The sequence below is a fragment of the Ptychodera flava genome, chromosome 22, assembly GCF_041260155.1.
Source record: "Ptychodera flava strain L36383 chromosome 22, AS_Pfla_20210202, whole genome shotgun sequence".
Lineage (NCBI taxonomy): Eukaryota > Metazoa > Hemichordata > Enteropneusta > Ptychoderidae > Ptychodera > Ptychodera flava.
The window spans coordinates 560,192-573,663 of NC_091949.1; the positions used below are offsets into that span (position 1 = coordinate 560,192).

Here is a 13,472-nt window from a genome sequence, read left to right on the forward strand (position 1 = left end):
TATCTGCAATTAAGTAAAATCTCTTCACATTTAACTGCAATCGTCAAATCGAGCATCGACAATGAGCTTGACTTTTTTTGTCTTGGAACTTCACAAACGCTATTGAGGATTTAAAGAGAAAGCAAGTTTTTGACTGGATGTGAGCAAGCTACAGATTTCAATATGGACAGAGGTTTGGTTTCATATCCTATGTATTAATAAATGGATGTAGATGGAGATCACAGCTTTCTTTTCCAGAAATATATATTTCATGGGGGGGGGGGGGCAAGTTTGACTAGCCCATTTTCTATTGTTCTTCTGTATATGAATCACCGTGTCGTTCCGTTTTCACTATTATCCCGAAACTCTATGTAGCAGTATATGCGTATTCCCATTATTGTTTTTATTTGAATACAGGTAAATTTGAGTAATTTGTAAATTTTTTCATAATGTTCAATATTTTTTACTAGGTGAAAAGTAGTTGACCCCTTCCATTAAATACCTACTGGTACATGTGTAAAATTCTGGACATTTCTCATGAAGATTAGGGTAAGTGTGTAAATTGTCCGAATTTACAGCTGACAAGAGGACACCGTGTAAATATTGGGAAAGGTACACATAGACTACATTTTCTTTTGTTGTTCCGGTATGATGCGACTGGCCGAGAGTCTCAACAGACGCCAAAAAGTATTTTGCATAGGCGGACTACTGTAGGATTAGGCTTTGCTTAAGCCAAAGGGGTGCATAAAAGGTGAATTTTCAACCTGGATGGCACACAGTACTCGAACTGCGTTGAAGCACTGAAGATCGTCAAAGCACATCTAATACTCAGAATGGACCAGTACGTTACAAGTGGTAGGTAAGATTCTGTGAAGTTTACGTTTGTTGGAGCACAGACCCTCAAGGTTTTTCTCGAGGGTACATGGTTCATGTTGTTCGAAAGCTTTCCAATCACGACACTGCAGGTGACATGACGTTGACTTAATTTGCTTTAAAATTTAAAATACTCCAATTTGAAAATACAAATACATATTGGTTTTGTGTTTCAAACAAAGGAGCTTACGAAGTTGAAATGGCTATGTTTTAGTAGCTGTACGTCAAGTCATGGTTCGGGGATAACACAAACAGTCATATTATACCACAGTGTCATGCTTTTCAAAACTAAATTCCAAGTGTTCGATAGGCAAATTGAATGTGTGTTTTTTGAAACTTTTGCATTGTTTTGTAACGCCAATAAGAGGACAATGCTCCCCAGCTGAACAGAAACGATGAGAAATAATACCATAACATCGTAATGTCTTGAATGTACAACTTCAACTAAAATGGAAGTTAATGAAGACTACATTGTCGCACAGGATTATCATATATTTGCTGTTCAATTTCTTTGTTGACAGTAAGTCACCAGTTAAAGCGATAAATTAATGACAAAACTGGACGATTCTTCACTGATCTGTTTCTTTGTACGTAACATGGTTCCAAATGTTTTAGAAGAGAATTAATTAGTTTTTCCTTTTTTGTAGTTTATCTCCAAGAATACAAGGAATACTTGCTCCAGAAGGAGGTAAGTACAATAAAAATATAAACTTTTTACTTTTTTATCAACAATGCCCCAAGTGGGAGAGAAAAACCAAGAAAGTAATGAGTGTAAGTTGATGTTGTTATAGTTAAAGCTGCATAAGCTGTATCTTCAGGCTATTTTTTCAGAAATTTTGTTTTGTGGTTTCCCTACACTATATGCATTGAATCCTTAAACTGTAATTTAATGGCAAGTATTTAGCATATCAACACAACCTATAGGAGTATAATCTACATTGTTATTGTTTAAAATTGTATTCAAGTCCGGACCAGAATTCATTTGTAAACAATAGACAATGATCACTACACACATACAAGCTGTGTTGACAAAAAGACTACTCGAAATTTCAGCATGACAAACGGATTAGGGTCAGACACGGATATACAGAAGCAGAATACTGAAAAACTTGCCACAAGTTACAGCTATGTCCCTTTAAACACTATTTTTCTTCCTAGTAGAGTGTCAAGTTAAAAATGTGGAACGTGAATGAGAGAATTCTACAATGATCTAATGCCCTAATCAATAATTTGTTGGAAAAAATACAAGCGATTCATATTTTTCATGCAAATACTGTTGATTGAGTGCGTATTCCAATTAAATGTGTCAGCCACTCACCGCGGTCAAATATTTAATTTGGATCTCTATGAAACTTCTGTTTGTATGAGTTATTCTATTTCAAATAGACTCACACTACAAACTAATCTTGTATCTTATGTCTCTTTAGTACCTTGCAGATGTAAGCCTGTTTTGTTTGAAAACAAGAAGAAAATATTTACCGCACGATATTGCAAATACCGGTAGTTGTTTAATATTGGCAGCAACTATAGCTGGAGATAATATAATGGTAAGATACCCTTCATACACATAGCATATACCGGTACGTTAAAAAAATATCAAATATTTCTTTCAGATATCCTATTTAATCTTGGGCTGAGATCTTGAATTCGATGAAAATTATTGTTGATCCGCCTTTTCTTGTTATTAGCTTATTCTTGGCTTTCCCACATATTATATATTTTGTGACAACTCCTTTGTTGAGGATGATGAAAATATTGGTTCGGTCCCTCTGTGGTTTCTCAAAGACGAATCTTTTAATGTTCATTCATAAAAGCAAAAAAGGCTGTTAATGGCAATCGACAGTTGGGTCTCTTTAATTAAAGAAATGTTTATTCTTTTTCACACTGTCACAATTATGTACCTGTAAAAATTAGGTAGCAGGCAAAAACTCACTTTGTTGTTCGAGATCTAGTTCTATCAGAAATATCGGAAGTTTGAGACACGCTTTCGGCAATACATATCAACTTAGCATTGAAGCCTTTGCAAGTTTTAATCGTGTCATATCTTCTTTAACACATTTCTATTTCGTAGGGTGCCACGTTAATGGGACAAATCCTGACTGCAGAAAATAACAAAGAAGTAATGGAAAACCTCCTCCAGGCAGAGGCAACCCTCAGGGGGAATGGGTTGACCGCCCTCATTCAAAAACATGAAAGGTAAGTTTTTAAAATTGTTGTGTTCATTCAATATTGTAATCAGTGCAATATTATTATTTCTATTTATTATGTGACAACATGATTGTTTGTTGACTGGTTGGAGTCAAGGCAAGGCTGATTAAATTTTCTCAGCGGCAGGTAAGGACCATCACATTCAACCATGGCATCATACAACTCCTGTGTTTGCAAGAAGGAAAATCTCAATATCTCCAAAAATATCGGATTCATTACATATAACCCTAGCAATTTGACGGTTAGATGCAACTAATTTTTGATTTATTGATAACTCTGCTTCAACTTGTTATCATACATCAGACATATTAATTTTTTGTGTATATTTTCTTTTTGGTTACAGATGCAGAACGTATTTTGAAACAGTCTGATTGTAAGCTTAGTAGTAGTCGATTAGTGTAGTTTTTAAAATTGTATTTTTGATTTTTTTTGTTTTGATTCGCTGTTTGTTGTTGTTTGTTGTGGGTATTAAACGAAATGTATATTTTATTAGCCCAAAATGATGACATTTGTTTGTTTTTTATGTTGGTTGATTGAAAGTGAAGAGTGTGGATGAAAAGTTCGGTCTTGCAAAACAACATTTTGCCATCGTAGCCTGATTGTCAGCAACATGGTAATTTTCTTTGTAGTTGTTGTCTGACTTAAAGTTTATCTGGTAGTTCCTTGTTAATCTCTCGGTAGTAAAATCTGATTAAAAACAGATGCAAAATTATGTAACAGTTCAAACAACACACACATTTCATGTCAAGTTTAACCCAGTAGCCTTGAACTGCAAATTGATAACATGCTTGGCATACAGTCCCTCCACCAGGGACCGTGCTTGGCACAATGACGACCAACCAAAATGTACATTTATTGCATACTACTCTATTCTCGACTGCGGAGTGACATCAGTAGGTGAAACGCATACGAGCGAGGTGAATGAGGGATCAGTCAATACAGCAGAGCGAATGATACAGTAATTGTGTGGGAAAAAAGCAGAACTAAAAGTTATGTCATTTATGTATTGAAACTTTAAAATCCGAACTTCAATTATTTGTATTCACGGCGCTGTGACGCAAAAATGACGTAAAAAACCGCAAGTACCCGAATGACCCGCAGTCGAGAATTGGGCACTCGACTCTGCATTTTATTGTTTTCGACGACACCGGGCTTGGCCATTAAATCACTTGTCTGATTTCCATTCCCTTAATACATTTGCAAATGTTTGCCTTCCCAAAAATATTGACCATGTTTAAGTGACAACATCTACCTTTTGTAAATCTTTAAGAACAAAAATATTTGATATGACATTCTGATCCCACATCCTCGCTTTATAAGGTGCTAGGAAAAACACTTCACCGTAAGTCATGATAACCAGCAAGTCACCCCCCCCCCCCCCCCGCTCACTTCATGTGCAATCAGCGTGAGCTGACAACACATAGTAAAGGCATCGTAGGTTCTCTTCATCTGATCTCAGCAACAGTATTACCGGTATATCACACATTGACAATCAAAGTCTTAAAACTTTCTCTCATAGTTTGGTTGAGAAACTTCAAATAATTCTATCAAATATTTGGGAATGAAATTGAGGGTCACCGTGCAAAATTTAAATTTGAGATACAAGATGTTCACCTATGTCTGTGTTATCTCTATGGATAAAAAATAAAGTATTGAATTTTACGAAAACAAGACGGTGAACACCCTATTTTGTTTTTGGATTCAAAGAGACCCCCCCCCCCCCACACACACACACACACATTTTATCACAGCATAGAATGGAAAAAAGTATGAAAATCCTAATTTTTCTGAAAATCAGTCTACAAGGTGCAATCTACCTTAAAATGCGTTGGCTTATATACATACTCATGCTGCCCTTTTTAAAACTGCTGCATGGAAAATTTAAAGTTCATACTTCTCACTGGAGAGCTGTAACTGTCTTATAAAGTGATCTGCCCAGCTAGCGGAGCAGATTCTGCGGGCCAGAAATCTGCCCTGGAACTCTGCAGCTTTAGTCCCAGAACAGTCCTGTCACTCTCCTGCAGCTCTCCTGTCGCTCTCCTGCCGGGACCTCATTTTTGTAAGGGATACCACTGGATTAGACAGTTAGGTACCGCAATGCCTATGGATGTAATGACAACATCAAAGATATAGGCAATCTCTCAAGTCCTGGCTGTTCAGAAGTGAATGTGATGGGCCTCTTTCAGTCTTCTGTCCGTAGAAGATGTAGTCATGGTCATAGGCATTACCATCGGCCTGAATTGAATACATCTACCTCCAACTGCCATGACAAATTTCATGAATGCTTCTTTTATTACAGTAGCTTTTAGGTCTCCATCACATTCGTACTTCATTATTTGCTCTTTCCATCAAGGACTTGAGAAGGTTGCAGATTATGCATTGGGATTGTCTTTGACAGATCCGAACAAACAACCGTACAGACTGGTCAGTATTATTGCTGATATTGCACTATAAAGACTATACAAGCCTATTTGTGCTGAACCTATGACTGATGATCATCGTCATTTCATACATCTTCCATTTACTAACAAAGGGATTGATGCCATTAATTAATATCAGCAATATACTTCACAACAAAAAGGTTACATCAACTATACCTGTATATTTTAAGAACCAGTCTGTACCTATTCTGTCATATCGGTACACCAAGACAATCTCGACTAAAATATTCAATTACAATAAGGCATTGCGGCACTTAAAAATTGATGAATTCCTTCAAACACCAGCATCCTGTGACTGCTCTACATCTCCCTTCAAATATACTCCAGTTGGCCATGTCATCACTGGTGATCTGAACTTGGTTGAACATCACCACCTTCGTAAGATATTATCTTTTGGACCCAAGTTCAGAGAACCTCGCAGGATTAACTGGAACCATAATTTTAAGATCATTATGGACTCTGTTGAAGAATATGCCAGGAAATGGGCTAAAACGGAGGATGTAGAGCTAGACACAGTGTCAGAATGGGTTAAATCTGTGAGGAAAATAGTTCGTGGCCGTATTGGTCGACTAAAATCACATGTTTGCAGAAGACCCTATTCTGTATTTAAAGATCCTGATGCTGTTAAGTGTTTGAATGATATCCATGACAAATATTTTGTCGTCCCTGCTGATAAAGCTGCCAATAACATTGTATTTGTCTGTAAGAAGTATTATTTTGAATGTCTTATAGACGAACTTGGTCTAACTAAGACCTCCACCAACTCCACTTACAGACAATCAATGTTCAACAAATCTGAAATTTTGGCAAATCGTAAGTCATTCATGGATAATTTTAATATAAAGGATGACCATAATAAGTTGCCTAGCTTATACTGGATACCAAAGCTCCACAAAACACCTTACAAAGCTAGGTTTATCGCAGGATCTTCAAAATGTTCAACAACAGAGTTATCGAAGATACTGACTTCTGTTCTTTGTACTGTTAAACGGGGACTTCAAGAATACTGTGATGTTGTCTTTTCTCTGAGTAGTATAAATCAAATGTGGATATTAAAAAATTCGAAGGAACTCTTGGAAAATTTGAAATCAAGATCTGTTTCAAAAATAACATTTATTAAAACTTTCGATTTTTCCACATTGTATACCACAATACCACATGATAAATTGAAAGAACGCTTGAAAAACATCATCAACCAAGCATTTTTCTACAAAAACAGTTCACGCCGTTACAAATATTTAGTATTAGGGTATAATTCTACCGGGTACATATTTTGTTAAAAATATTACTAACGCTAAAGTGTTTTATACCGAGAAAGACATTATCAGTATGCTTGATTTCCTCATTGACAACATATTTGTTGAATTTGGAGGACACATTTTCCAACAGTGTATAGGAATTCCTATAGGCTCTAACTGTGCTCCCTTACTTGCCGACTTATTTCTGTTCTCATACGTATATGAGGCAGAATTTATCCAGAACCTTATCAAGCAGAAAAAGGTCTCTGTAGCTCGAACTTTCAACCTTACATTTAGATACATAGACGATGTTATTTCATTGAATAACTCTGAATTCAGTAAATATCTCGCTATGATTTATGGAGATTAAAGAAACTACAGAAATGGCCTCTTCTGCTTCATATCTGGACAGTTTACGTGAATTTGACTCTAATGGTCACATTTCTACTAGGCTATATGACAAGAGAGATGATTTCAACTTTAGTATAATCAATTTTCCACACCTCATCAGTAATATTCCACTCTCACCTGCTTATGGGGTATACATTTCCCAGCTTATTCGATATGCAAGAGCATGCAATTCATATGGTGATTTTGTAGAGAGACATGGCCATCTCTCTTACAAACTGTTAAATCAAGGTTACACCAGAGCAAGACTTGTCTCTACTTTCAAACGCTTTTTTGGCAGGAATCGCAAGCTGGTAGATAAATACAATTATCTCTCTTCGACAAATGATCACTGATGGCATCGGTGACATGGAGCCTTAGTTGGTGACCACTACCTATCTGACTTACAGATTGATATATGGCGGGTGCCACATGTGGGGCAGGATTTATTGCTATTTTCGAAACACCTGACATCACTTCTTGGTCTTTTGGCCAGAGGTCCATGTATCTTTCTTTCCTGAATTTGACTTTGTTTGTGTACCGTCTATTTACTGTCTGTTCTGTGCTGTTTTGTGTCTATGTTTACAACTATTGTCTTACAAATTCTGACCTAGTATTATTGGATTATGGATTGGTATGATTGCGATTATTTTAAATTGTTCTGAAAAGGTTACTCGATTTCCAGTGTCTAGTAAGTTAGACTGGGATGAATGATGACTTCGTGCATTTTTTGTACATACGGCTGTGTACGTCAACACGCCTATTTTTATTTACATCATGGCAGATCATTTACTTGGTGAAAGATGACATGCATGCGTTTATTTCCGTGGAAATGCTCTGATTATAAAGTTTTCTACTGCTCTACTTGACATTCAAAAAATTACCAACATCTATTGCTCTCAGCTGTGGTCTTTTCACACACACATGTCCAAACAACTAGAGAGTGTATGTAAGAATGGCCTTCCTTATTTTAATTGGATACGCGCACTCGCGATTACAGCGCAAGTGCCCATGATCCCAATGAAAGTGTTAAGCAATCGTCGAAATAACAATGATAATGCTTATGTTGGCGGATCGAAATTCCGATGCACTTTATATTCTAGGCATCCTTTAGTTTACATAAGTTTTATAGTATTTTTTACTTCTTTTTCTGTCCTTTTAAATGTTTTCTATACATTTATAGTATAGGACAGCGCTCACTTTTTAATCGTATTTTTCGCATGACCTTGAGAGAACATCACTGATAGTGATAGCAATGTTCCCTAATTGTCTCTCTCTTAAAGTAAAAGTATATAATTCTAGCTTAAAATAACAATCATATCACTGGTTTTATCACACAGATTCAAAACGACCTCGATTGTCAAGTTCTGAGGATGAAGACGCACCAGAACACCAATCACCAGCCGCTTATCCACGCAAAGAACCGGCCTCCAACCCAAGCGCCAACCCATCCGCCAATCCATGCCACGAACCGACCGCCAACCCATCCGCCGATTCACACCAACAACCAGTTGCCAACCCAACCGCCGATCCATGCCACGAACCCACCGCCAACCCACCCGCCGACCCACACCAAGAACCAGCCGACCCAACCGCCGATCCATGCCGCGAACCGGCCGCCGTCAACCCAACCGCCGATTCACACCAAGAATCGGCCGCCAACCCAACTGCTGATCCATGCCAAGAGCCAGCCGCCAATCCGATCAAGACCAACCAGTCGCTAACCCAACCACCGATTCATGCCATGAACCATCCGCCGAGCCACGCCGAGAACCAACCGCCGCTCTATCATCTGAACCATCCTGCAGTGTTCACAGCGACAGTCACGAACCTGTGTCACCCCAATCAGACTAGCCGTAATTTCCGGATATGCCAGATTTCGACTCGTTTTTTTCTCCTCCTTGTTACTCACAAAGTAATGTGGAGAGGAAAGTGGATACACTTTTTCAGCTAATGCTCAAAGTTTATCAAGAGGTCCAGGAGGTGAAAACAGTGTTAGGGATGAGAAGGAGAGAATATGACCGCGCCCAGCAACAGCCAAACATGGTAACACCTGCACAGTCGGGAATGCAGAGCGGACCACAGCCAGCAGGACGTCTGAGCGGACCTCACCAAGGACAGCAAAGCGCTAGCGGACCTCAGCAGGAAGTGGCCCGTCAACTGTTTCGCCGGCGACGAAACCCAGTGTACGCGGCCGTAACGGGTGACGTCATCATGTTAGGGAGACCTGACAGTGGTATTACAATTACCAAGGAACAATACCAACAGTGTTGTTCCAAAGCCAACAATGGGCAGAAGCTAGTCTTGAAACTCATGGACATTGTCTTTTCGAAGGGAGAGATGGCATCGTCAAACCTTTCGGGAGGGCACGTCAAATACAAAACTGGTGTTGTTTATAAACAGAAATTGGACAAACAAGTCATAGCTGCATTGACAGAGCAAGCATAATTACAGTTTCCGGGATGCTTGTCTGAAAAACACCTGCATGAGGCCATGGCTGATGTTATCAACGGAAAATGTAGACATTTATGGAAACTACACAATTTGAGCTCGAGAATCCTTTAATTTTAGCACACTGTATTTATTATTGGCAATATTTCATAATAAATGTGAATTCATGGGTTCAAATAAGATTACGCGCAGAGTATTTTGTTTGTGCTTGTGTGTTGATGTTCTTGCATGTTTAACAGTTAATATTAATCATCCATGGGACAAATCATACGTATGAGTGTTTCATGTACAGTAACATGACTTTGCATAGCTATGATATCGCAGCGCTACTTGTGGCGTGTATCGAACGCGCTTGGGTCAAGGGTCACTGCATGCAAGCAAGAACTTTACCTAAACTTTTTTCCCATTTTTCTTTTTTTTTTCGCGTTTTGGAAAAATGTTTGAATTTGGCAGATACTGATTTTGTTCGTTTGCAGTTCCATGCTATCTCGGGGGGGGGGGGGTGGTCCATCCCGGATGTACAAAAAGTAGGTAAATTTTCACGATTGCACAGGCACTGCTTTCAATACGGTCCCCAATTACATGTAAGTAGTTAACCGTCTTTGGTTAATGCAGAACACTATACCGTGACGTGTTGTACATTTGCTTTATTTAGACTGGTACGTTTTAGAAGAAAAATTATCTAAACTTGACTATGTAAATATAATATAATATAATATAATATAATATAATATAATATAATATAATATAATATAATATAATATAATATAATATAATATAATATAATATAATATAATATAATATAATATAAAATAATATAATATAATATAATATAATATAATATAATATAATATGAAATAGAGAACCACCGACACCTAGGTGTTTCTTGGTTTTGAATCGCCAAGGGCCGCATTCCCAAGGCAATTCCAAACCAAGAAACACTGAGGGGAGGTGGTTCTATTACTTAAACCACGATCCCTAAGGACTGCGTCATGGTCATAGCCATTTTTGCCATTAAAGTAAACTTATTTAGCCACTGTGTTTCTAAATGAATCAACAAATTTCGACAAAACGCCATTTATTTCCCACTTTCTACCGTGAAATGTGTACGACCATTCCTTTCAGACAAATGAGCTATACTCCCCATTCCTTTGTGAAACAGGTGTTGCATCGCGGTCAGTCAAATGGTGTGATCTCCTTTCATTTGAGTAGTGTAGTGTCACGATTGTGGTTTAAAGAATGATACTGAGAAAGTATAAGTTTGTTTCAACATGTGACAATATTTGGTAAGTGGTGAATTTACCATTTCTTTAGGCAATATTGCCATACATTTAAATTGATTTCGTCACAATTTACATCTAACATTCTAAGGTCATCTCCAGAGACTTTTATATATAATATTGCAAAGCTATCAGACATATAGTTTTTGAGAAACTGACTTTTTGACCAAAAATGGCAGAAATTGCTCAATTACAAAATCAAAGAATTTAATGATTCTAGCTATTTCTTTGATTATGAAACATGAGCCTTTTTACACAAAAAATTCTGTCATAGGGTGCTTGCTTAGGTGATTAGCCTCAGTGCTTGATCCATATAACTTCAGAAATTGGGAGCCTATAAATACCCCCTATCTCCCTGAGCATTCATAATCCAACATGAGTGGCACATGGTAGCAGCGTCAACGAATGCTCCCGAAAATCTGAATCCTATAAGAACCATGGTGTAAATTAAAGCACTGTCCCAACATATTACGTTTTGTGAATACTTGTGGAATCACCTTGTTGGCGAAATTCTCTCATTTTTTCCATTTTAAGTTGCTTTTTGATGCCAAAACTGCTTCGATGCTGTGTTGAAGCGTCCACAGAACAATTGAGAAAGCGTTCAAACAGCTGCTAATCACGAGGGGACGCGCAAAGTGCAAACGATCAAACATTTGTTGTGTAAATCGGATCAATTACGATGTCAACAATGAATAAACGATTCTTACTATCTACTGAGCAAAATACTCGACCAACGGTTACATGGACAAAACCGGCGACATGCGGACCCATTTTGGACCGAGCACGAAAAACTACTTTTCTAACTACTTTCAGCCGAAATCAACTCGATTCCGATCTGTGCCTACACAAATAACTAAACCGCTCACAGAACGCGAAAAATTGCTCTCGTGACGTCCAAAACCGTAGTTTGCTGGCGATGCACGGTCAAAGGCCAATGCAGTGGCCGGCCATTGGATACGTTCATGCAACGATTATACAGGTGCCCATAAGCTACATTATTTCTTGTCGGGTCGGGGCGATGAAACAAAATCGCGATCCATTCATCTCTGTTGGAGTTGTCCAAAAAGAGACACTTGCCATAGACTATAGCATCAAATGTTGACCGTTCAGACTGAAACACGATGAAAGGTCTGAAGATCGCTGTGATGGCGTTCTTCTCTGTACGTTGTTCTGAGCTTGTGTTTTACTAACTTGCTCTAATATTATCTGACGTTTGTTTGAAATCTTTATCAACTTTTCTTTCCCAACCAGGGCACAACATTACCTTTTTTACTTTCATAGTAACCGAGGATTCATTTAATTCGCTGATTAATAGACTTTTCTGTTCTGTAACTGACTTTTCTATCCCGATATCGATATTGCGTTCGCACTCACGTGTCTTGAAACTTACGTCATTCCCTGAAATAGTTTTCGGACAAACTCAAGAAATTTGACAATTCCTAACGAATAGTCGGCAAAATTTACAGAAATTAGCAACAATAATTACATGTATGGTAATTTTACCGTCTTTAGACTAAGCGGTTCGCTTGGCAGAAGCAGTATATAACGATCCGAGTTCCCATTTTTACCCTACAGTGTGAGTGTAGTATTCGAACAACTCAGATCATAATCGTACGCTGTTCCGAGTAGCCTGGGCATTTTTTATAATATACAATAAATTTAGCCTATCAAAATTACTCGTTTTTACATTGCTTGGATATCGATATTTTTTCTATATTTTTTGACTTTTGATTTGAAGTCTTTTGATTCTCCATTGGCGGCAGCACATGTACGGTTACAACCTTCATGTGATCACCGGAGTGTGCTTGTAAAGTTGTCGGGAAGTTGTTCGGAAGAAAAAGCATTTTGTAGTTTAGAGGCTGCAGCTCGGGATTTTTCAAGGTAACAACCCATTATACATTTCCTACATCTTTGAAAGGGGGATTACGGTAATCTTTCCTGTGATGAAAATTTTGTGATTGTCTTTGCATTGTGTTTCCACGATGAGTGTAAACTGATTATCTGTTATTAAAAATCGTCAGAAATGGTCCAGTGGCCGTGATAAAATAGACTCGGGAGCAAAAATCATTGCGAGGAAGATAGTAAGAAATTCACATTGCGATATTTGCTGTCGTATTTCTCAACAGGAATAACTCATTTTTACGCATTGTGTAGAAGAAGAGCAAGGTGTTCGGCAGTGAATTGCTTCTATCATAATAATCTTGATCGCAGCTATTAGGCGAGAAGACAGCTGGCTCTTAAAATCTTGCTAAATTATTGATATTATGTCTTTTTGTTGAAATTTTTCGATCGAAGGCAGCAGCTCAACTTCAACAGCCGTGGTATATTGGGAATTGTGTTTATCACTGGACGCAGAACTACCATGCTAGCAACATTACGCTCTATACCAATGTACGCCCCTGAAAGTTATAGAGTCAGCTGTGGCATCGGCAGTTACACATTGGTCGTAATCTTTTCTTATTCTGCCCCGTCTTTTGTACCGTCTAGACATTTCAAAGCTAGAAATTTTTACCGTGACATATAACACAGTGACCTTGCACACTAATGATCATTCCACTGTTTCTGTTGGGGTTTGTTGGTTTTATGATTTGCCCCGTGGCCCCGGTAAAATCTTT

The 13,472-nt window shown here is 38.0% G+C and overlaps 1 protein-coding gene across 1 annotated transcript; it reads left to right on the forward strand.

The window, feature by feature from the left end:
* The first annotated feature begins 8,499 nt into the window (after nt 1-8,499).
* LOC139123309 (spore coat protein SP85-like) lies at nt 8,500-8,850 on the forward strand. The gene has a single exon (XM_070689464.1). The coding sequence runs from the start codon at nt 8,500-8,502 to the stop codon at nt 8,848-8,850; it is 351 nt and encodes a 116-aa protein (XP_070545565.1).
* Nucleotides 8,851-13,472: the final 4,622 nt, after the last annotated feature.

Bases quoted from the DNA above. Each gene is read 5' to 3' on its own strand.
- LOC139123309 (XM_070689464.1), top strand. From the start codon at position 8,500: ATGAAGACGCACCAGAACACCAATCACCAGCCGCTTATCCACGCAAAG.